This window comes from Ursus arctos, unplaced genomic scaffold (genome assembly GCF_023065955.2).
Source record: "Ursus arctos isolate Adak ecotype North America unplaced genomic scaffold, UrsArc2.0 scaffold_22, whole genome shotgun sequence".
NCBI classification, from domain to species: Eukaryota; Metazoa; Chordata; class Mammalia; order Carnivora; family Ursidae; genus Ursus; species Ursus arctos.
In genome coordinates this window covers 32,908,258-32,929,587 of record NW_026622897.1, presented here as the reverse complement: position 1 = coordinate 32,929,587, position 21,330 = coordinate 32,908,258, and the positions used below count along the sequence as shown (strand labels likewise).

The 21,330-nt window shown below is 49.3% G+C and overlaps 1 protein-coding gene across 1 annotated transcript in view; it reads right to left on the bottom strand.

The window, feature by feature from the left end:
- Positions 1 to 21,330, bottom strand: part of PANX1 (pannexin 1) — a 45,224-nt gene that overhangs the window by 13,030 nt on the left and 10,864 nt on the right. The window contains exon 2 of the mRNA XM_026505336.3: positions 6,205 to 6,341. Coding sequence (XP_026361121.1) covers positions 6,205 to 6,341 — 137 coding nt within the window. The remainder of the gene's footprint in view (positions 1 to 6,204; positions 6,342 to 21,330) is intronic.

The following is a 21,330-nucleotide window of genomic DNA, read 5'->3' as shown; positions in this document are numbered from 1 at the left end:
AGTGGCCCACACAGCAGAAGCTTCAGCATCTCCTGGGCGCTTTCTGGGAAGGACACAGGCCCCATCAGACCTACTGAAGCCGAGGCGACATCTCCACGAGGTTCCAGGGGACTTACGTCCACACCAAATCAGCGAAGCACAGGTCTAGATGAGTGGTGCCCACACAGGGGCCCAAGTCGAACCAGCACTTCCTGGGAAGCTGAAGAAAATCAGATTCCCGGCCCTCAGGATCCTGGATCTTCACAAGCCCCCCTTCCCCCTGGGGTAACGCTAAGGTTTGGAAACCTCTGGTCTGGGAGTCGCAGAGGTCCCCTCCAAACTAGCTTTCTGTGAATCACTTAAATAAAGATCTGTCCATTCTATTAATTTTATTTTCTTATTCTGTGGCTTTTTTCAGTCAAAACCTCGCTTTCCTGTTTCGGATAATAAAAATCTTGCCTAGGAGCTGCCTACATTGTGAACTTGAACAAAGAACAGAACACTCGGGGAAAAAAAAGGCCCGGTATCAAAGAGTCCTAGAGCGCCACCTGCCGGTCCCCTTGAATGCACACACGTGTCCACAAAAACCGTTCTAAGAGCTACCGGAGGCCACCCCAAGTAAGTGGAGGAAGAGGAAGGAGACATCGAAGAAGTAGCTGGGGAGAAATCACAGTATTGATTACATCAAGGCCACAAACTCCACACTGATCTGCACTTAAATATTCCAGTGAGTCATTTCTTTGGGGGAGTGTGGGCCTCCTGGGTTTAAGGCTGGTGTCAGAACGGAGTTGAGGAGCGTTCACATAAACCCTGCGTCTCTAACGCCCTCACCCTGGACTCAGGATGCTCCTAGAGAACAAGCCTGGTTCTGGGCAGGACACACGAACCGCTTCATTCCCCCCACCTCCACATTTGTGTGCTAAGCACCCCCCGTGGGTGATGCACTGTCCCAGGGGTGCACTGACGCATGAGATACGGGCACAGGCTCTTCCTGCCGGGAACCTGCGGGCTCAGAAATAAGGAACCACTTCCGTAGAATTAAGGCAAGTTACTGCCACCTCCCATGGTTGCTCCGGGAACAGCACAGGCTGCTCTGGGAACGCACAACAGAGACCAGAGTTCAGTGCAGCTGATGTTTTGCTCGGCTGGCACCCCATTTTTGGGATCTGACTGCCAGTAGGCAGCTAGTGAGGTTTCCTGTCCAGAGGCTTCGTGTTGACCCTGCCAGCCTGACTGCAATCTGACTTGGCAATAACCCTCATTCTAGAGGTTCAGAGGAAGCTTCCAGGTGGACAGGACATTTAAACCAAGACCAGAACTGCACATTAGGAGGTAGCCAGATTAGAGGGGAGGCGGGGTCACAGGAGGGTTTTTCAAAGGAAGGTGTGTGTGAAACAGCCAAGACACGTGAGCTACAGGAAGTCAGGGTCCCTGGGGCTGAGGGGTGGTGGGGGCGGGCCTGGCAATGAGACTGGGGTGGGGGGATTCGCAGGGGCCAGCGGGGAGAGAGAACCTTGGTAGCCAAAATAGCTTGTTTTCTAAAAGAAATCTAGACATTGTGTAGGGACACTGGAGGGTTTTGTTTAGGGAAACGACAGGTGAGAAAAGGAGGATGTACGATTATGCCGAAAGGGGTAAAGGGGGAGTAGGAGCGAGGGCAGCAGGAGAGCACACGGCAGGAGTCCGGGAGAGAGAAATGGTGGCTGGCTGCCCCACGGGCAGGATGGGCGACCAAGGACACAAGAGCCACGTGGGAAAGCACAACCGCTGGGCTGGGTGGCTGACACGACGGAGCGGGGAGAGAACGTCAAAACAGCCCTCAGATGTCTGGCTAAGGGAATAGGGTAGATGGTGGCAGTCACAGAGGGGCCAGGCAGGGAAATGGCCTCTGGCTTCAAACACGTGCTGGAGGCACATGCTAGGTCTTTGGGTGCACGAGCTCAGAGTGCAGCTGAGGGTTCGATCTGGAGGTCAGGAGGGACAGGGCTTGCAGACAAAGACACGGGTGCTGATGGCAGAGGGGAGGACGCCGAGACAGACACAGGGTGAGGTGATCCAGGGAGAGGGGCAGCATGAGAAAGGGAGGCAACCTAGGACAGGGCCCTGGACGAACCCCAACTTCTCAGTGATGGGCAAAAGAGAAGGAGTCGCCAAGGAGACCCTGCCCCAAGAGTCCAGAGCACCTCTGCAGAACGAGGGCACGAACCACAGGACTGGACGGCTGAGAGAAGTCAAGTGGCTAAGCCCCAGGGGGAGAGCATTTACGCAGCAACAGAGGGGCTGCCAGTGACGTGGGGAGAGCGTTCTGGTGGACAGATGTGCCAAAATGTTCGTGGGGACAGAGCCCGCAGGAAGGGAAGGCTGAGGACGCAAAGGAGAAAGACGGGGATGTGTGCATGCAACCTGGGGGGCGGGGGGTCCAGAACACAGGGGTCTGGCCCTTGGTCAGGAGAGGGGGGCCTCTTCCATTTCTCAGAAGGGAAGGAAAAGGCTAGGGCTGCCCTGGCGACATCTGGCAGTCTGATAGCAGGAAGCTAGGGCTGCTCTCACGTCAGAGCTTCCATTTTCTCTGGAAGTGGTGGGGAAGGCCTCGGAGGGCAGGAGGTGGTGGTGGGGAGTGGGGTGCCCTACTTTAGTTTCAGATAATGACGAACTCAGAGGGCGGTGGCCACGGGAGTGGAGGACACATGGAGCGGGGGGCAAAGTCCTCGGAGAGCAGACAGAGGATGGTGCGTCGGATGCATCATCCAGGAGGACAGAGTTCTCGTGGGATGGAAACGTCTGTGAGCTGTCCCCGCAGTCATGAATGAATGAGGGCTGACTGGGAGCATGACAGCAATGTGGAGGAGGTGGGGAGGACCCAGCCAGGTGTCCAGAAGAGCTGGGGAGCCGGGCTTTTGCACAAAGGAAGCACAGCCAGGGTAAGGAATAAAGCGATGGGGAGAAGACACACACCTTCATGCCCAACCTGAACCAAGCCCCCCTGCCCCCCAGAACGCTCTCGTGCTAGAAAATCCCTTTCTGTGTCGAGCTGAGTTTCACCACCTGGCAGCCACCCCCGGGTGAGCGTGCAGACTTCTGAAGCCATGCAAATTCAACCCGCACTTTTTCACAGGCAAGGACCAGCTGAAGTCTGAAGGAGGCCATGCGCTCTCCCCCCATCGGGCTCTGGGGCCTCGGACACGGCTCCAGCTGCTGAGAGGGCCCCTGGCCAGCTCAGCAATCACAAGTCCACTGAAGGTAGACAGGCCAAAAAAGCAAACCATCAGGAAGAACCCTGCTGAGAAGGAATCTGGCAGCCCCATGTCCAGGGACAGGGTCACGAGACCTGCAAGCAGGGACTAGCACAGACGCCCGTCCACCCATGTTCGTGGCAGCATTAATGGTGAGAGCCATGAGGCAGAGGCCACCCAGGGGCCCATGGAGGGATGCGTGGACACACAAAACATGGTCAACACACCTGATGGAGTACGACTCAGCCTTAAAATGGGAGGGAATTCTGGTCATGTGACGAAGTGAGCAAAACCTGAAAACATTATGCAGAGTGAAATAAGCCAGACGTAAAAGGACCCATCTCATAGGACTGCAGCTACAGGAGGGACCTGGAAGGGCGGACAGAAGACAGACAGCGGGACAGTGGGTGCTGGAAAACACAGGGAGTCATTGTTTGATGGGTACAGAGTTTCCATTTGGGAAGGCAAGAAAGGCCAGACGATCTTGGCAGTGGTCGCACACGGTGTGAATGTCCATAATGCCACTCAAATGCACACCTGAGAAGGGCTAGGAAGGTAAGTTTTATGTGGTGTGTATTTTATCACAATACAGTGATAATCAGTCAAAGCTTTCCCTCTGAGTTCGGTGGCTGCACGTCTAAAATCAAGGTGTTGATAGATCTGTGCTCCCACCAGTGCCTCGAGGAGAGGACCTTCCAGCCTCCTGCACAGTGTAGACAGGTGTTCTGCTTGAGCCTCTGTGTCACACGCTGTCTTGTCCCCAGTGTCTCATATCTCCTCCCTGTCTGCAAACAAAGTTCCCCTCTGTTATGAAGACACCAGTCACATTGGATTAGGAACCCTCCTGCCCCACTCCGGTTAGGACCTCACCTTAACTAATTCCACCTGCAACAACCCTATTTCCACAAAAAGTCCTATTCGAGGGTACAGGCATTAGGACATCAATACATCTTTTAGGGGATACAATTCAACACACAATACCACCCAAATGAAGACTTGGTTTTCTTGTACATCGGTTATTTTTTTATTGACTGCTGAAATTATACGTGAAAAACTGGACAAGAATTTGAGGCTCTGGATGAAGATACCTGCCTCCAGAGAAGATTTATTTCTGCTGCTGGCTGGCAGGCAGGTTAGAGGTGCCAACCATCCCCCTATCTCCTCCTTCAGTGTGCAGTGAAATGATTCAAACCAGGATTCTAGTCCCCAGGAGGGCTGGTCTAATTTAGCACCATCCCTTACTCCCCAGTAATGGACTTCCGAGCCTAGGGTTTTGACCCGGGTCCTTCCAACTTGGTTGGTCCCAACTCTAATTTTTGCCCCCAGCCCTGTGAATCTGGAAAGATCTCTCAGCCAAACTTCCATCCAAATAAGCTGGGCTACCACCACCAGAAAGAGAGCTCCTCGGTCTCTCACTGACACTGGAGACTGAAGGCTTGGCTGCCCGCACTGCTCTACGCGGCTTCTCCTTCTCTACTGCAGGGGCAGTGGACGGCCAGGGCCCTGACTCGAGTCTTAGAGCCAGCAACTAGTCCTGAGTCCCCAGCTTGCTCTCTCTAGGTGCCCTTCACCTTACAGTGTAGCAAAATCCTTGAGTTTCTTTCAGCTCTAAAGATTTCACAGTCTCTACCATCCCTGCCAGCTCTGACACTGGACAAGCCAGATTATATATTCTTCTCCTGTGGCTCCATTAATGTCCAGTCCAGCGACTAATTACAACCTCCCTTCTCCTAAGAGCATCACAGCCAAGGCACCTAAGCTATAACAGCACGGATTTCGACTTGCAAACAAGGCTGTTCAGCTTCTGGAACTATGCCCATTCATATTACTGGTTGGCCTGGCTACTAAGACATGCAGAGTTGATGGGGACACAATGGACGCTAAGGCTGAAAGTCGAAGAGAAAAGCCCAACCCCAAAGAAGAAAGAAGTCATTGTGGGGCATCACTGTGCCTGATGGCATGCAATAAATAAACAGGAGAAGAGGCCTGAGTCATAGCAAAGGACTTAAACTGTTCTTTTTTAGAAAGAAGGATGCTGTGTGTTCAACAATAGGTCAAGGCTGGAGAGAGTCAAACTTCAGTCTTTGGCTTTTCAGAAAATAAAATAGCATGCTTTCCACAATGGAGAAGAAAAGCAGAAAAAACACAAATCTTTTATTTGTTTTCATGATGGACAAAAGAACCAGTGACTGAAAATAATGACAGGCTGATGCATAGTCCTGCTTCTATATGCACAGAGAAGACCTAATGGAGCCACTTCCTTACACAGAGAACGTTCTCCTGCACAAACCTGCCAACTCCAGCTCAAGTTCCTCGCTGCCCATCCTCTATGCACCCCCCACCTCCACTGCTCCTCCAACACGGGGCTCCTGTCTGTACCTCTTCTCTTTAGGACACTGGTGTCTCCCATGTAGTGTCCCTCCCTCTCCTTGCAATACCTGGACCCATCAGAAAGCAAAGCAATCTATCCCAAAGGCTGTGTTGCAGCCAACAACAGGGAGACATCACCAAGCTTCCCAATGCTCCAGCAACACCCTGGCTAGAAGAAACTAAAGTGTATGTTGGCCCTTACTTTCCCCAAGGAATCCTGTGAGCAGTGAAACGGCACTGGCCAAAGCTAGGTTCGAGTCCTAGCTCTGCCCCTGTCTAACACTGCCCACCCAGGCATTCCAAAGGGCACCGGGAGCCTGCTCTGTGTGAGACGCTGCTGGGCAGTAAGGGTAGAAAGGTGACTAGGACACAAGAGGTGTCCCCTGGTACGGAGCTAAAATCCAAAAAGTGCCTCAGCTCCCTCAGGGACTAGTGAAGGTGCTGGACCAAGTCATCTCTGAGGTCTCTTCTGACTTGAAAGTGCTACCACTGTATGACCCGTGTGACAGCGCTGCGGGCTGGCCCCAGTCTCTATGTGGCTGTGGACTGGCACAGCCTCTCTGGGCCTCCGTTCCCACATCTACAAAGCACACTGGTGAGATTCGCAAACATCCCCAGTTACCTTGTGCAGGCACAGTGGAAGGCGTCCAGAATCACTCTGCAAGGAGCCCTGCTGAACAGCAGCCCAACAGTAGGAATCCACGAAGGCAGCCTGACGCCAGGAGAAGGAACTTGGGGAGAAACAGCTTATCTGGGTACCTGAGAAGCAAAACCAGATGGTACCAAATAAACGTGAGTGCAGGGTCTGGACCCGTCTCCCCGCCCCCCAGCCCTCCCTCCCGTGTTAGCGAAGTCACAGAGCGCCATGCCAGGCATAGGTTAGAACTAAGACCCAGCGCCCAGGTTCACATTCAGGCTGAGTGTTTGAGAGATTTTCAGCCGACACTAGTTGTGACGGCAGCTTGGGCTCAGCTGGGGAAAGCTCTGGAAAGAAGTGAAACCACCATAAAAAGAAAAAATGGCCAGGAAAAGAACTAGAGCCTAAAGTGTCCCAGGGAGACATGTACAGGGCTGCTTGAATTTGGGTGAGGACTGAGAGAGGGGAAGGGGTACAGGGCAGGGGGAGGAAAAAGACGGTCGATCAGAAAAATTGGACTAGAGGAGTCCTTCAGAGCAGAGAAGTCAGGACTTTTAGCCTGACAAAGGGAAGCCCAAATGAACATCTGGTGATAGGTCACCAGATGGCAAATCAGCAGTTTTCCGTCTCCTCCAAGAAAAAAGGCTGCATGGGCAAGTACAGCCCTCGTGAGAGGGTGCAGACCCACAGACAGGGCGATGGGTGCTGGATGGGCCAGCGCAGGAGACCCGTGGGAGCATGAGCGCACGGCAGGTGCACGGACCCTCCGCTCAGACCCAGAACAGCCACTCCGCCTTCCACACCCCGCGCGGCCAAACAGACGCTAAGTGCTTGGGCCCTGATGCTGGTTCCATTCAAACCCAACCCTGCTGCTCACAGCTGAGTGACCTCAGGTCACTTCACCTTCCGAAGCCAAGGCTATTCAAATGGATGTTGGCGTTAATATCTGCATTCTCAGTACACTGCCTAGTTCCCAGGAGTTGGTCAGTAAGTAGTACATCCTTCTGTAGGAAGTAAGTAGTGGATTCTGTTAGTGCTTGAAAGAGTGGGGGCGTGCCCACCCTAGACAGGGGAAAGGAATGGTAGGAAGGCGCATGGGTGGCTTCCCTAGTGTCTGGGACAGAAAAAGCCCCAAAGGGTCACCTCCCTCCCGGCACGAGGTGGGCTTTATACTTGCGGCAGGAGAGGGCAGTAATGGGATGTTGTCCAGGAAGCAGTTTCTTGTGGTGGAGGGGATACAACAGGCCTAGGGCACCCCCCCTCATCGGGGACTTCTATGCCCACAGGCATCAAGAAAGGACTTCCCGGCAAGAGCCCTTAGGGGAGATCACTGTGAAAAGTCACATGCCATCTGAAAATCTCTGATAATAGAGTAAGTTCTTGCTAGCTTGGAATGGCTTAAACATGAGTTGGGGGTAGGTCACAGATTTCCAGGACCTTTCAATTCTCATATCCCATTAAACTTGAGTTCTTACATTTTATAAAAATAGACTAGTCAGAACAGTGCAGAGCCACAGGGCTGACTCCACAAAGCTCTTGCGTTAGCATGACTTAGCTAAATGCTGCCCAGGCAGTCCCACCCACCAAGGCTCACTGAGCACCCTGGCAGACACACAGGAGGGAGACGGGCCTGGGGTTAGAAACAGATGGGCGACTGGCCAAACGCTTTCTCATAAAAATGGACAGTGCTATTAGGATTTCATGAAAATCTGTCTGCTCCGTATATCGTTTAGGTATTGTCCTTGCCACGCACATAGCCAGCACGTTGTAACTTTCTTCTATAGGAAACTATGCTACCTCCGAAATCTTCCCCAAGGCACTGGTGGAAACTGCGAGAGCATGAATCACTAAACCTTTTATACCAAAGCTTTTGCGAAAGAGGAAGAAAGCAAATATAAATGAGTCTAGAGAGATGGAAATTGAGGCGGCGCTGAGCTCAAAAGTAAATATTCTTCTTCTGGAATGGGATGTCAGAAGAAAAGACAACAGACAACCAACAGTCACGGGACACTAAGCATCCTGAACTCATTGCCTCATTCCAATCTCACAGCTAAATCAGAGAGGGAGGGAGAAAAGATGTCTTCCCACCCTAACCCTGGATGAAACCAAACCTCAAAGTAACCCCTACCCACGCTAGTAACTGGTACCAGCAGAATTTTAATCCCTCAGTCTCTTAAAACACTCCTCTCTGGGCCAGTCACTGCAGCGAGGGCATGTTGGGGAGGTCCTGGCAGCCAGGGTCTGTCAGAAAGGAGGTGGTTTGAGCAAGGGGTCCCTCCAAGTGACCAGGAGGGGCAGAGCTTTCTGGGAAGAGTCAAGGACAAACCCAGAAAAGGAAACAGATCAAGCACCGAGGAGTATTTCCAGGCTAGAAATGGGAACCAAGGAAGTCCAGAGCCAGGCAGCAGCTGGAGCCAAACTGAAGGGTGGGAGGAACGAGCGCGGAACAAGAGGGTGAGGGCGCCAGGAGCTGGGCTGTGCAGCCCTGCGCTCCTCCCGTGGGGAGCAGCCCAGCCTGGCTTCCAGGCACACCCGGCAGGCTGTGCAGCTGCTGCCGGAGCCCAGCATGCTTGGGACCTGGACCATCCCGACTCATCCTTCCAAACGTGCTTCCACAATCTCTATCTCATTCAGTCTTCAAAATAATATTGGGAAATAAGTAAGGTGCTTTGTATATTTTCCTACTGGTCTCCAGTATGGAAAGCTTCCAAGTCCCCCCCCCCCCCAAAGGCACTGAATTGAAACAACAGTTTTCCTTTAAACCAAATTAATTCACCAGGTCTCTGTTTTCCACACCCAAAACTGACTTTCTTTCTTTTTTTTTTTTTTTTTGGAGGGGAAGGTGGGGCAGGAGGCACATAAGGGGCAAGGAAGAGAGAATCCCAAGCAGCAGGTCCCATACCCAGTGAAGAGCCTGACATGGAGCTTGAGCTCATGACCCCAAGACCATGACCTGAGCCAAAATCAAGAGCTGGACGCTTAACTGACTGAGCCACCCGGGCACCCTCCCAAAGCCGGCTTTTAAAAAGAACCCAACCAGGGCTAACATCAGCCAAGACGCACATAATCAAGTGTCATCTTGTAAATGAGTTTGAGACCCGAGGTACTTCACTACCCGACCCTGCTGGAATAGAGGAGAATTAATGGTTTTCCCCTTCCAGGGCCCAAGAAATTAGACAGAGGCCCCATCGAGCCCAACGCCCTCACTAAATGGACGGGAAGAGCAGCCTGTACCTACCAACCTGCGGTCCAGGATGGGTAACCGCAAGACCGCACAGTCAAAGGGAGCACACGACCAACACGGAACCTACAAGGCTGCTTTCATTCAGTCCGGCATTGATGGTGCAAACAGCATAACAAAATACAGCTTGCTAAGTGCAGGAACAGGAGAAAAGAAAGCTGGTCTCAGACCCCGGGTGCACAGAACCATGCAGCCAGATTACACCCAGAAGACAAGACTGGAGAATTAAGTAGTGGTCTCTCTCCTGTGGGGGAGAACCCAGAAAGTCTACACCATAGGAAAGGGCTTGTATTAACCTGGTGTAAAACCTGACGACTGTCCAATGAATAAAATTCCCGTGACCTGGGTACCAGGGCAAAAAAGGCATGAAAAGAACTCAGTGTCCTAGGAAAGAGGCAAAATAGTACTCAGTATATCTAAATGTTATTTTATTTTTAAAACTTTTAACATCTAAGATTAACTCAAATATACAGAAAATAATATAACAGATACCCAGGAGTTTACGGCAATACTGACATTTTGCTGTATTTACCCATCCCTTTTTTAATAAAGCATTTTATTTTTATTTTTTTCAGACCTACAGAGAAATTACAGGAATATTGCTATAATGTTCAGCCATAAAAAAGGAAATTCTGCCATCTGAAACATGGATGGACCTTGACGGCATTCCGGTAAGTGACATACGTTGGAGAAAGACAAATACTGTACTTAGATGTTTTATCCAGTAGAAACGAACGCCTAGAAACAGAGAACAGTTTGGTAGTTGCCAGATGTGGAACATGGGGGTGGGGCACAGGAAATGGGTGAAGGTGGTCAAAGGGTACAAACTTCCGGCTATAAGTAAGGTCTGGGGATGTAACATACAGCATAGTGACCATAGTTAAAACTGCAATTCTGTATCGTATACTTAAAAGCTGCTACTGAGCAAATAGATGTTCCAAGTTCTCACCACGAGAAAAAAGACTGTAACTATGTGAGGCGATGGATATTAACTACACTTACCGTGGTCATCATTTTGCAATATACACATCTGTCAGATCATTATGTGTGGTACCTTAAACGTATACAGTGTTATAGGTCAGGTATAGCTCAATACAATGGGAAAAATTACATAAAATCTGTAAACACCATAAAATATGGTATCAGCATAAAAAAAAGAACATTACAGTGAAATCACAAATACTCACCCACAGTCAACATCCTGCCACATGTCCTCTCTATACCTGTATACCTCATACACACATTGCTTTTTCTTCCTGAACCCCTTGAGAGTAAGTGCAGTGGTTATGACCCTTTCTCTCAGAAGTGTGTATCTTCTGAGAACAAAACATTTCTATATGACCCAGCGCAATTAACGATTTTTTTTTAAAGATGCAATACTGCTATCGGTATTCGGATTTCCCCAACTCTCCTTTAGAGCAATCCCCTCCCCCCTTTCAATGGAGCTCCAGTCCTGCACCAGACATCATGCGTTCAGATGTCACATGTCTTTAGTCACCCGATCACCTTATCCCGGAAGGGTCATCTGCAGCCCTAACGGGGGTGAAGAGCACAGCCCTCTGTTCTGTGTGAGGCCCCCTTGATTTTTGTGCATTTGACTGCCTGTCCATGCTCCAACCAGCTTCTGCATTACAGGCAGGACTCCCCCAGGAGGGACACCCCAGGAGGCACCTAGCATCTGTTTCCTCCAGGGCCAGTGACGTCACCTACGACGGCTACTTGCTCAAGCTGCTATCAGGGCTCTGGCGGACAAGTGCCCTTCTCCCCGAGACAGTTGTCTGTGTGGAGATCTCAGGCTGTGTAAGTATTCGGTTCCCCAGCAAGCTTTCACCCGGTGGTGAATCGGACACTTCCACGGGAGTTGCAAAATGAAGGTTTTCCAACTTCATCCTTCCCTCTGCGTGTGTTAGTCAGCATTGTACTAGAAAGAGGAACTTCCCCTTCCCCCAATTTATGTTTTTTAGTACTGAGATGGACTCATTATATATAGTCTTATGTTTTTCAGTATTTCGTCATCTGTTGCTCTTATCCATTTTGATGCTCAAAGCATTTCCGACCAGCTCTGTGCCCGTCGTTTCTGAGCACCCTGCACTTTGTGGTGCAGATGTCCTGGGCTCCTCTTGTACTTCCCCTGCCCCAGCCCTGCCACTGACCGTGTCTTCAGGGAGCTCCTGGTTCCTTTTAGTAGGTAATACAATTCCTAAATCCAAGATATAGATGCAAGATGTGCTCCCTGCTACTGGGGTGTCATTGCTCCTAGCTGCCTTCAGCAGACACGGCGAGGAAACCAATCTGTGTCCATGGGTGTGTGTATGTATGTGAGAGAGACAGAGCTTATACCAAACATTCAAATTCAGTTTAACACCCCTGGCCTGCCCGGGTCCATATTTGTATCTTCTATCTTTTACAGTGAGACCCCTAGATCCCAAATATACCAACATAGTTACTCATTTTCTCAATCCTAAAATTCACATAGAATAATTTCAGAATTTTTTAAAGCAAACCTATCTTTCTGATTTTCATTTTAAAAGGTTTACTCTGGATGCTGTGTCCATAACTGCCCATCCAGGGTCAAGAATAGAAGCAGACACCGGTCAGGAGTCTAGTGCAATAGTGCAACTGAGAGACAGTCTGAAGAAACAGTCACAGCACGCATCTGCCTCAAGTCTCTTCTACTATTACCGCTAGGTCCCAGCCTAGGGCATAGGGTCTGGGAAGTGAAGAGCAATGCAAAAGGCCAGGGGGAAGGCAGAAAAAGAAATCAACACACACGTCTCTACTATAATGTCACTGATGTGTTAAAAAGAATGTTGGTGCTCTGCAAAATCACACCAAATCACACCAAACAGCAACAATCCTGATGGAAACACACTAGTGTGATGACGGGGTACATAAGGAAGGCTGCTGAGTTATGCACACAAGAATAAAAAGCAAAATACACAAAGACCGGAGAGAACTGCCTGACAGCACTTCTAAAACACAGCACGTGACCAGCGGAGCCAAGAGGAAGAGCCTGGGGCGAACAGGCAAGTGGAGGCCAAGCCATAAGAACAATGTAACCCCCCCATTACACTGGCATTCCCCTGTGTGCTGATCACATATAAGCTACTTCCCATCACAGAATCACCTACTGAAGGAGAACAGGAGTCATTTATTAAATACTGTCATTGAATAGGAATTAGAAGCTCTTGTTTAATCCAATAAAAGAGCCTATGGACTAGTTATCATTTAGTTCCATTTGTCTGATGCAGAAATAAGGCTCAGAGTAACTTCCAAAGTCAGCTAATACTTGGTACAGGTGTGACACAATCCCAAGTGAGTGGCCCTACTCTTTCTCCAATGTGATGACAGCCTGGGAACGAGGGACCAGGGAGGAGAGAAGGCAGAGGCGGGGCGGGGAGGCAGGGTGCAGTGGAGAAGGACAGGTGCGGTACAATGCCAGGCCAGCCAACGACACAAGAAGAAGCAGGGAAGGGCCAGCCTCAAAGTCCCCAGCAGCCTGGGCTTGAGCCCCAGGCCCAAGTTCATGAGAAAGTGTCATCAAAAACCACAGGGCCAGCCTCAGTGGCCAATGGCTGGTGTGTGAAGACCTAGCCCAGAGCACCTAATGCTGTTTTGTGCAGAGTACGAAGACTGTTGGTGAGGAGGAGAGGCGGAGACTGCAGACATGGACTTTACTCAGCAGGGATGGAGGCTGGACCCATGGAAGGGAAGGGCCAGATCAAAGAAACTGTATTATCAAAAATGCCAGAGCAGGAATCAGACGTGTAAGGGCTGGGATTAAGTTCTGGCTGCAGTGCCAGACTTGCCACATCTCTCGGCTAGAGGAAATGTGGTCTTGACTTCTGCACTGTAAAAGCACGGGGGAAATGAGGCACTGCTTCAAAATGAACATGAGAAATGGATGCCGCCCCAAAAAGGAGGTCGGGGCATGAGGTCAGCTTAAGAAAAATGTCAAATGAGCAGACCATTGGAGGCCCAGGGGCCATTTCATAGACACTTTAAAGTATAAAAGGGTTAGAAGAAAATTACCGTCTAGCCAGTCTTCACTGACACAGAGGTCCAATTAGATAGGCGGAAGGCATGTGAGCCCAAAGGAACCAATGAGGCACATCTATAAAAAAAAGGCTTCTGGAATCTTTGGTCCTGAATGTTGCTTTTACAAAGATCTCATTATACAATAGCCATTGGGTTTTCTCTTTTACTAACGAGTCACTTAACCTCCGTGAACCTAATTTTTCTCATCCGCAAAGCCTCAGAGAACTGCTATAAAGATCAAAGGAAGCGCCTACCACAGCGCCAGCACACAGGAGGGCTCAACCAATGGCCACTCCTGTTTCTCTCTGGGCATCAGGCTCCACGATAAGCCCTGGAGACACAGACACACGTTCCGCTGTCACATCCTGTCTTCCTTTCTTTGGTGCACTTGGAATGATCTGAATGCCACCTGTACTGATTGGTTTACTTCTTGGTCTTCTCTTCTACAGCTCTCGAATACCTGCTCCACGAAAGCCTGCCGTGGATAACCGGGATCTTAGATTTAATGGTGCCACAGCCCGAGACGAGACCCCACTTTGTTAAGTCCTTTTGCATCCTCTCTCTCTCAGTGATGGCTTTTGAAAGCTAGCTCTTGGGGTTCTGGCAACAAAGGAACCCTATTGTGTAGGAGGCCTTGAGTTTCTCAATCTGGTAATGAATCAGAGATTGATGACTCCAATAAAATGAAAAGAACTTATAACAACTGTTACCATTATTTAGATAACTGGTCATGAGACTTCTTTGCAAATACAAAGACATTCTAAGTAGACCAATGCGGGTTTCAGGGCAAATGCTCTTTTCTCAAGAAAACTTAAAAAAGAAAAGAGACATTCAAGTTCGTCTGAGCTGGGTATTTAATGGCACAGGGCCTTTGTGCCAGCAGAGTATCAGAGAGAGCCACGGACCCTTGCCTTCCAAGTGCACTGTTCTTCCGTATCTATTACGGGGCAACAGAGCACAGATTTCTCCCTGAGGTACCAGAACTCATTGGTGTTGAGCTCAACCCAGCAAGGATTCACTGGGCATCTACTGTGTACATGGTGCCACGTGGGACACGGGGGATTCAAAGATAAGACATGGTCCGTGTCCTCGAAGAGCTGACAGTCCAGCGGAGGAGGCCAAGACTATGAACCACAAATGATAAGAGACAACACAAACTGCATAACGGTAATGGCTAAGTCATGGCAGGTGTTCCTATTTGCAGGGAGGAGGACCCCGGCTGGGGAACCAGCACAGCGAACACTGGAGTCTCTGGAGTTGGTAGCTCGTTATGGAGGGGAGCAGGCCACTGTGCCTGGAACACAGAGCCCAGCCGGGGATCAGGCAAAGCACATCCTTGCAGACTTGATTCTGTGGTGCTGGCAGGGAGGGCTTGGCAGGCTGGGGTCGGGGAGCTGTGTTTTAATGTCCTTAGGGCTGTCCTCCGCACAGCCGCGGTCCTGATGACCGGCACAGGCTGAACTGCCGGGCTGGGAGGTGCTGGCCGTGACTGTAATGGAGCAGACGGTCTTCCCCCCAGCTCCAGTCCCCCCGCCCCCGCCCTACAGGAATGCGAGCAGCTTTGGTGCTGGGGTGTGAGCCTCCCCCGCTCTCTGTCCGCTGTTCCTCACCCACAAGACAGGTGAAGGGCTGAGCACACAGGCTTTGGAATCAGAGCTGCTTTGCAGCTGGGCTCCGCAGGCCCCTAGGCTGGTCATCTGACCTCGGTGGACCTCAGCTCCTTGTCTGTCAGAGCCAACCGTGCCAGGGTATGGTTACAGCCAATCTCCCCCGAGCACCCGCCCTGCCCCAGACGCCGGTCCTGTGCTCACTGTGCTGATCCATTTCATCCACCGCCCCATGAGATGGGCTCCAATACTACCCACATCACTGAGGAGGAAACTGTGGGACAGAGAAATTATGTAACTTGCCTGGGGTTTCACAGTGGATGTGTCACCCGCCAGGGTGAACCCAGGCAGTCTGGCTCCAAAAGTCACATCCTTTTTTAAGATTTCATTCATCTACTTGAGAGAGACAGTGATAGCGAGAGCACGAGTAGAGGGAGGGGCAGAGGGAGAAGCAGGCTCCCCTCTGAGCAGGAACGGGGCTTGATCCCAGCACCCTGGGATCATGACCTGAGCTGAAGGCACATGCTTAACCAATCGAATGAGCCACCCAGGAGCCCCCAAAACTTAATCCTAACCACAATCCCACAATTTCTCAAAAGTGAACATGTAACTGTCTGGCAGGACTGCTGCTAGCAAACAGTGTGCTCGGAGGACTAGTGCACAGGAGGTGCGGGTCCGTGGTGGCTTCACGCGGTAAAGGAGTGTTATTCAAAATCCACAAGGAACCCTTAAAACCCAACAGTAAGAAAACAAACAACTCAACTAAAAATGGGCCAAAGACCTTAACAGACACCTCACTAAAAAAGATATACAGACGGAAAATGAGCGTATGAAAAGGATCTCCACATCCTATGTCACCAGAGACATGCAAATTAAAACAGGGTACCAGCACCCGCCTACTAGAACGGCCAAAATCTGGAACATGGACAATACCAAATGTTGGCAAGGACGTGCCACAACAGGAACGCTCATTCACTGAGACTGGGAATGCGAACACACACGGATACCTGGAAGGCAGTTTCTTGCAAAACTAAACACACTTTTACCACATGATCCAGCAATTGTGCCCTTTGTATTTGTCCAAAGGACTTGAAAATTCACGTCTACACAAAAACTGCACGTGGCTATTTACAGCAGCTTTACCTACAATCCTCAAAACCTGGAAGCAGCCGAGATGTCCCTCAGCAGGGAAATGGATCAACTGTGGTACACTGAGACAAGGGGACATTCGGCACTAAAAGGAAATGAGTTGTCAAGCCATGAAAAGTCACGGAAGAACATTAAACGTATATGAGTAAGTGAAAGAAGCCAATGGGAAAAGGCTGTAACTGTATGGCTCCAAGTCTATGATACCGTGGAAAAGGCAAAACTAGAGAGACAGGAAAGCCATCAGTGGTTGCCGGGGGTGCCGGGGTAGGGCTTGATTAAGCAGAAGATTTTTAGGGCCGTGAAAATATTCTGCATGATACTATAATGACGGACCCATGTCATTCACATTTTTTCCAAGCCCAGAGAATGCAGGACTCTTGCGGGGGGTGTTGATGATGGGGAAGGCTGTGCGTGTGCAGGGGCAGGGGGTTTATAGCAGATCTCCGTACTTCCCCTCAGTTTTGCTGTGAACCTAAAAATGCTCTAAAAAAGGAAAGCCTTCCTTAAAAAATGTAAACATGCATGCGTACATATGCACACACGGGAGCTGTTAATACTGGTCCCAAAGACAGCAGAGGAAGGCAAGCACTCAGTGCAGAGGTAAGTGGCATTTCCCTTCCACAGGCCCCCTCCGGGCCCGGCCAGGCCCGGCCAGAGCTGCGGCTTTTCACAGGCCCACAACAGACAGGGCTTCCTGCTCGGCCAGGTGACCGCTGGCTCCATCCAGGACCAGGCTTCCACACAGGTTCTGGCCCACTGCTTCCCTACCACCCCGTGCCAGGCCAGGCTTCCAAAGTGACCATGAAGCCCCGGAGCAGAGCCACTGCGTGGGACCAGCTTGGGTCCTTTCAGATCAGCTCCAGCATCCCAGGAGAGGCAGGTGAGCCCCCATGTGCTCACAGAGTGCCCGGCAATGGCCCCCGGTAAACTCTGATAAGCTATTTGTCCCATACGAAGTACCATGCGGAGTCCAAGACACCTGTAACAGTCCGCGTCGTCCAAGTGCACAAGAGACCGTCGGCCCGAAGTTAACTGCAGTCACCCCTAACTAGCGTCTCCACAACTCCAATCCATTCTCATGGCGTACCTGGGGTGAGGCTTTAACATGCCTATGGGACCATGTCGCATGTAGCTAAAAGCCCTCTGACGGCTCTGGATAAACTCAACAATCCAAACACCACAGGCACTCTACAGCCCTGTTCTTTCCCCCAAGAAACCACGTCTGCTCTCCCCTAAGAGGCTTCCCCTAGGCTGAGGGATAACTCAGCCCAGGGCCGCTCCTCAGAAAGCTGTCCCCGATGTCCCCAACTGGCTGGGGCTCCCCACCAGGCACTTGGTCCAAAACATTTCTCACAGCCAGGAGGCGGCAATCCCTGGGGAGCCATCTCCCCGGCCAGGCTGCAAGCGGCCGGCCTTCTTTACCCAGGGCTCCTGGTGCACGGGGCAGTGCCCAGTGAAGTGCCCCAGGGATGAGAACATGAATTAATGGAGATGAGAGGTGAAAAAGAGTAAGGCTGGGCATGAACCACAGCGCCCGACTCAGCAGGAGCCTGGAGGGCATCTAATAACTAATTTTAGCCCACTGTCCTCATGTTACAAGGGCTAAAACTGGCTCTCGGGCCAGATGCCTTCTGGGCACACATGCCCCACACAGCTGCTCCTTGCTGTGAAGCCATAAGGGAGTTCCTTCAGTTCTTTACAGTGCATCATTTTCCCGTTCGGGTATTCACTGTGTGCGACAAAGAAAACCGAAAGCATAAAGGCTTAAAGAGTTTAGAGAGACTTAAAAGGAATGATGCCTTATTAAGACAAAGAATTTCAAGATCATCAGACTCTCCTTCCTCTAAGGGACACTGGGGGAGGGACAGGAGGCTAGTGAGTTACTCCTCTGGGGCTGAGGCTCCCGCACCCGTCTCAGTAGCGCCTGAGCATGAGTGAGAGCTGGGGAGAAGCACGAGGCCTCTCACCTCAGCTGTGCTGGTTTATGGTTTATCAGAATATTGCAAAACCTCCAGACTGGAGAAGCGTAACGTATGCCAGCTTCGGTGCCAACCCGCACGTACTAAACACAAACCAGCTTCCAGGCCTCCTTCCATGTACTATCTCACTAAACAGGAATCATTTTCTGTTCTGCAAAGAAAACCTGGTTAAAGGAGAGGTGAGCCTCCCCAAACGAGGGAACAGAACTTTCTCTGCTTTTCGAAACTCTAAGAACTCTTACACATGATCAACAAATGTGCAGCAGATGTTAACATTTAAAAGAAAGATTTCTGAAAGATATCTTTACAGTCCCCAATAGATACTTGCTAGTTTTGCTCATTGACCAAACTTAATCAGGGAACAGAGGGAAATGACTTTTTTTTTTTTTTAACTTTCAGCTTAAAACAAATATAAAGAAATAGTTAAGATAGATTGGGGATGGGGGAGATTTCATAAGGCAATGATAACCAGCTGAGACCTCACGGTCTCCCTAAGATCAACTACCCCCAGCCAAAAGCACGAGTAGGTAGGCTGGAAAGAATGAGCAGTTCCTAGAACGGCGCTAAGTGTTACAGCCAGAGCCCAGAACCACGTCTTGTGAAATCCCAGTGCAAATAGGGAACTATGAACTGAAACAGTGAGATGCCATTTCAACGAGAAGAGCAAACAGAAAACTCTGAAAATATTAAGCATGTAAAACAGTGGGGGCAGACCTGCTCCCCTCTATTGCTGGTAGGAGCGTGAGCTAATATTCTGGAGAGCACCTGGAAGTACCTTTTACGTTTGGAATGTGCACACCTTGTGATCCTTTAACTTCCAATTCTACCCTCCAGTTTGACCCCAGAGCAATGGTTCTCCAAGTGTGGTCTGGAACCTGAGAATCTTTCAGGCAGGTTGTGATGTTAAGCCTATTTTCACAATAACACAAAGTTTTATTTGCCTAATTCTTATTCTCATTCTGAGTTTATACAGTGGAATTTCTAGAGGATACTGACATGGGACATTGCCACACGATGAATGAAAAGCAGATGTGAAAATCAGTGGTCTCCTATTAAGTCAGACATTAAGGAGATTTGGTAAAAGTGGAAAACAACACCACTCTTACAAAATTCTTGTTTCTGAAGTTGTTTTTTTTTTTTAATTTATATGTTGACTTGTTACTTTAAACTGTTTTTAAATTTTCTCAGTTTTAATTTCTAACACGATAAATACTGATAGATACAACCCACAAACAAAAGTTCTTTGAAATCTTCAACAGAATTTAAGAGTGTCAAGTGTAAAGGGGTCGTGAGACCAAAACGTTTGAGAACCACTGACCTAGAGAAACACATTTTGCATGAGGAAGCATGTCCAAGGACGCTCCCTGAACCACCATGTACAGCAGGAAAATGTAGAGCGAATGTACATGACCCTTAACAGAATGGCTAATGAACTGGGGCGTAGTCATACTGTGGAAAGTTATGCCACGCCTAAAAAGAATGAGGCAGACCTGCGTGCAGCGACATGAACATATCTCCAGGACACGCCGCAGACAAACGAGCAAATTGCAAGCTATTAACACATGCGTAATATTTAGTTAAAAATTTAATAATAATAAAATACAAATAAAATCCTGTTTTTCCACAGGAACAAAGAGCAGTGGAAAACACTAACAAACAGTAATGGCAGTTACCTCTGGGGAAGAGACCAAGAGTAGGTGTGTCCAAAAAAGGGCAGGGCTTTACTTTTCTCTTACTGCCTGAACTTGAACACACACACACACACACACACACACACACACACAGACTTACAGGCACGTGGCAAATTAGAATTTTGGATCGCAGAAGCTCCCTCAACACCCCAACAGCAGGTGGTGGGACAGACCCAGGCTGGTTGGTGCAAGGAGCGTCCAGGAGTCTCAGAGCCTCAGCCTGTCCCAGCAGCCGAGGCACTCAGGCAACCGACAGCCTACTCATCCTTCCTCCTGGAATATTCACCACTTTCCGAACCCATCTGGAAGTTGTAATTCTTCTCAGAACCCATTCATAATCAGTTACAACTTCATAAAGACAGTAGTAATAGCAGTGATCAAAATATAGAACGTTAAGTGGCCTTAATAACAAGCACCCCAAAATGTAGCAATGTCCTGGTTCTCATAACTATCAAAAATAAGTGTCCAGGAGTTGAGATGACCTGACAAGTTCCTAATAAGGACCTGTTGGTAATGCTCCTCTTCCCATAACTCAGTAGCATTCTAAATATTCACTATATTATGAGGAATTTATGTCCGGAAGTTGCAACAATCTGCAGTAGGCAAGTCGGACACTTCGACTGCTGAGCTTTGCCTTGGTTTCCTTGTTCACAGTTCCAGTGTTCCCTGATTTTATTTATTTAATTGACCCAGGTATCTCCTTGCATCTAGAAACAAGCCAGGATGAAAGCAGTAACACGATGGTCTGGTATTTTATGAGAATTAATAGACCACTGAACAATACAAATAGCCCAAAACATGCTCAGTCACATAAGAGTTGATAATAAAGAAGTCACCATGACCAATGGGTAAGGAACAGGTACCTCAATAAAGAACAACGGGGGAATTATCAGCTGGAGTCTTGACTCACACCATCAACAGACCAAAGCAGACTGAAGAGGTAAATGTTAAATAAAATCATCCAAGATAATTAGAAAAAAACGGGATGGATATTTAACTGTTCTAAGGAGGAACTACACTAGTCTAATCATAACAGAATTGAAGAAATAAAAAATGAAAAGATGGATAGTTTTGACAACTTAAAATTAACTTCTGTTCATCAAAATTGACCGTAGTCACAATTCAAGGGTAACTGACAACTGGAAAGGAAAGCATCTGCCATCAAGGACAGCCCCAAAATATCTGAATCCATGTTAGCTGTTAATAAAATCCACTGAGAAACCAACATCCCCTCTGAAACACAAGCAAAAGATATGAACAATTCACAGAATTATGTAAATGATAAAAGTACATATGGAAAAACGTTCAACGCCATAACTGAATAAATGGGACCTGAAACGACAGTGGACCTTTATCGATAGACCTACTAAACTGTCCAGGACAATGACGACATGCTGCGGATGGAG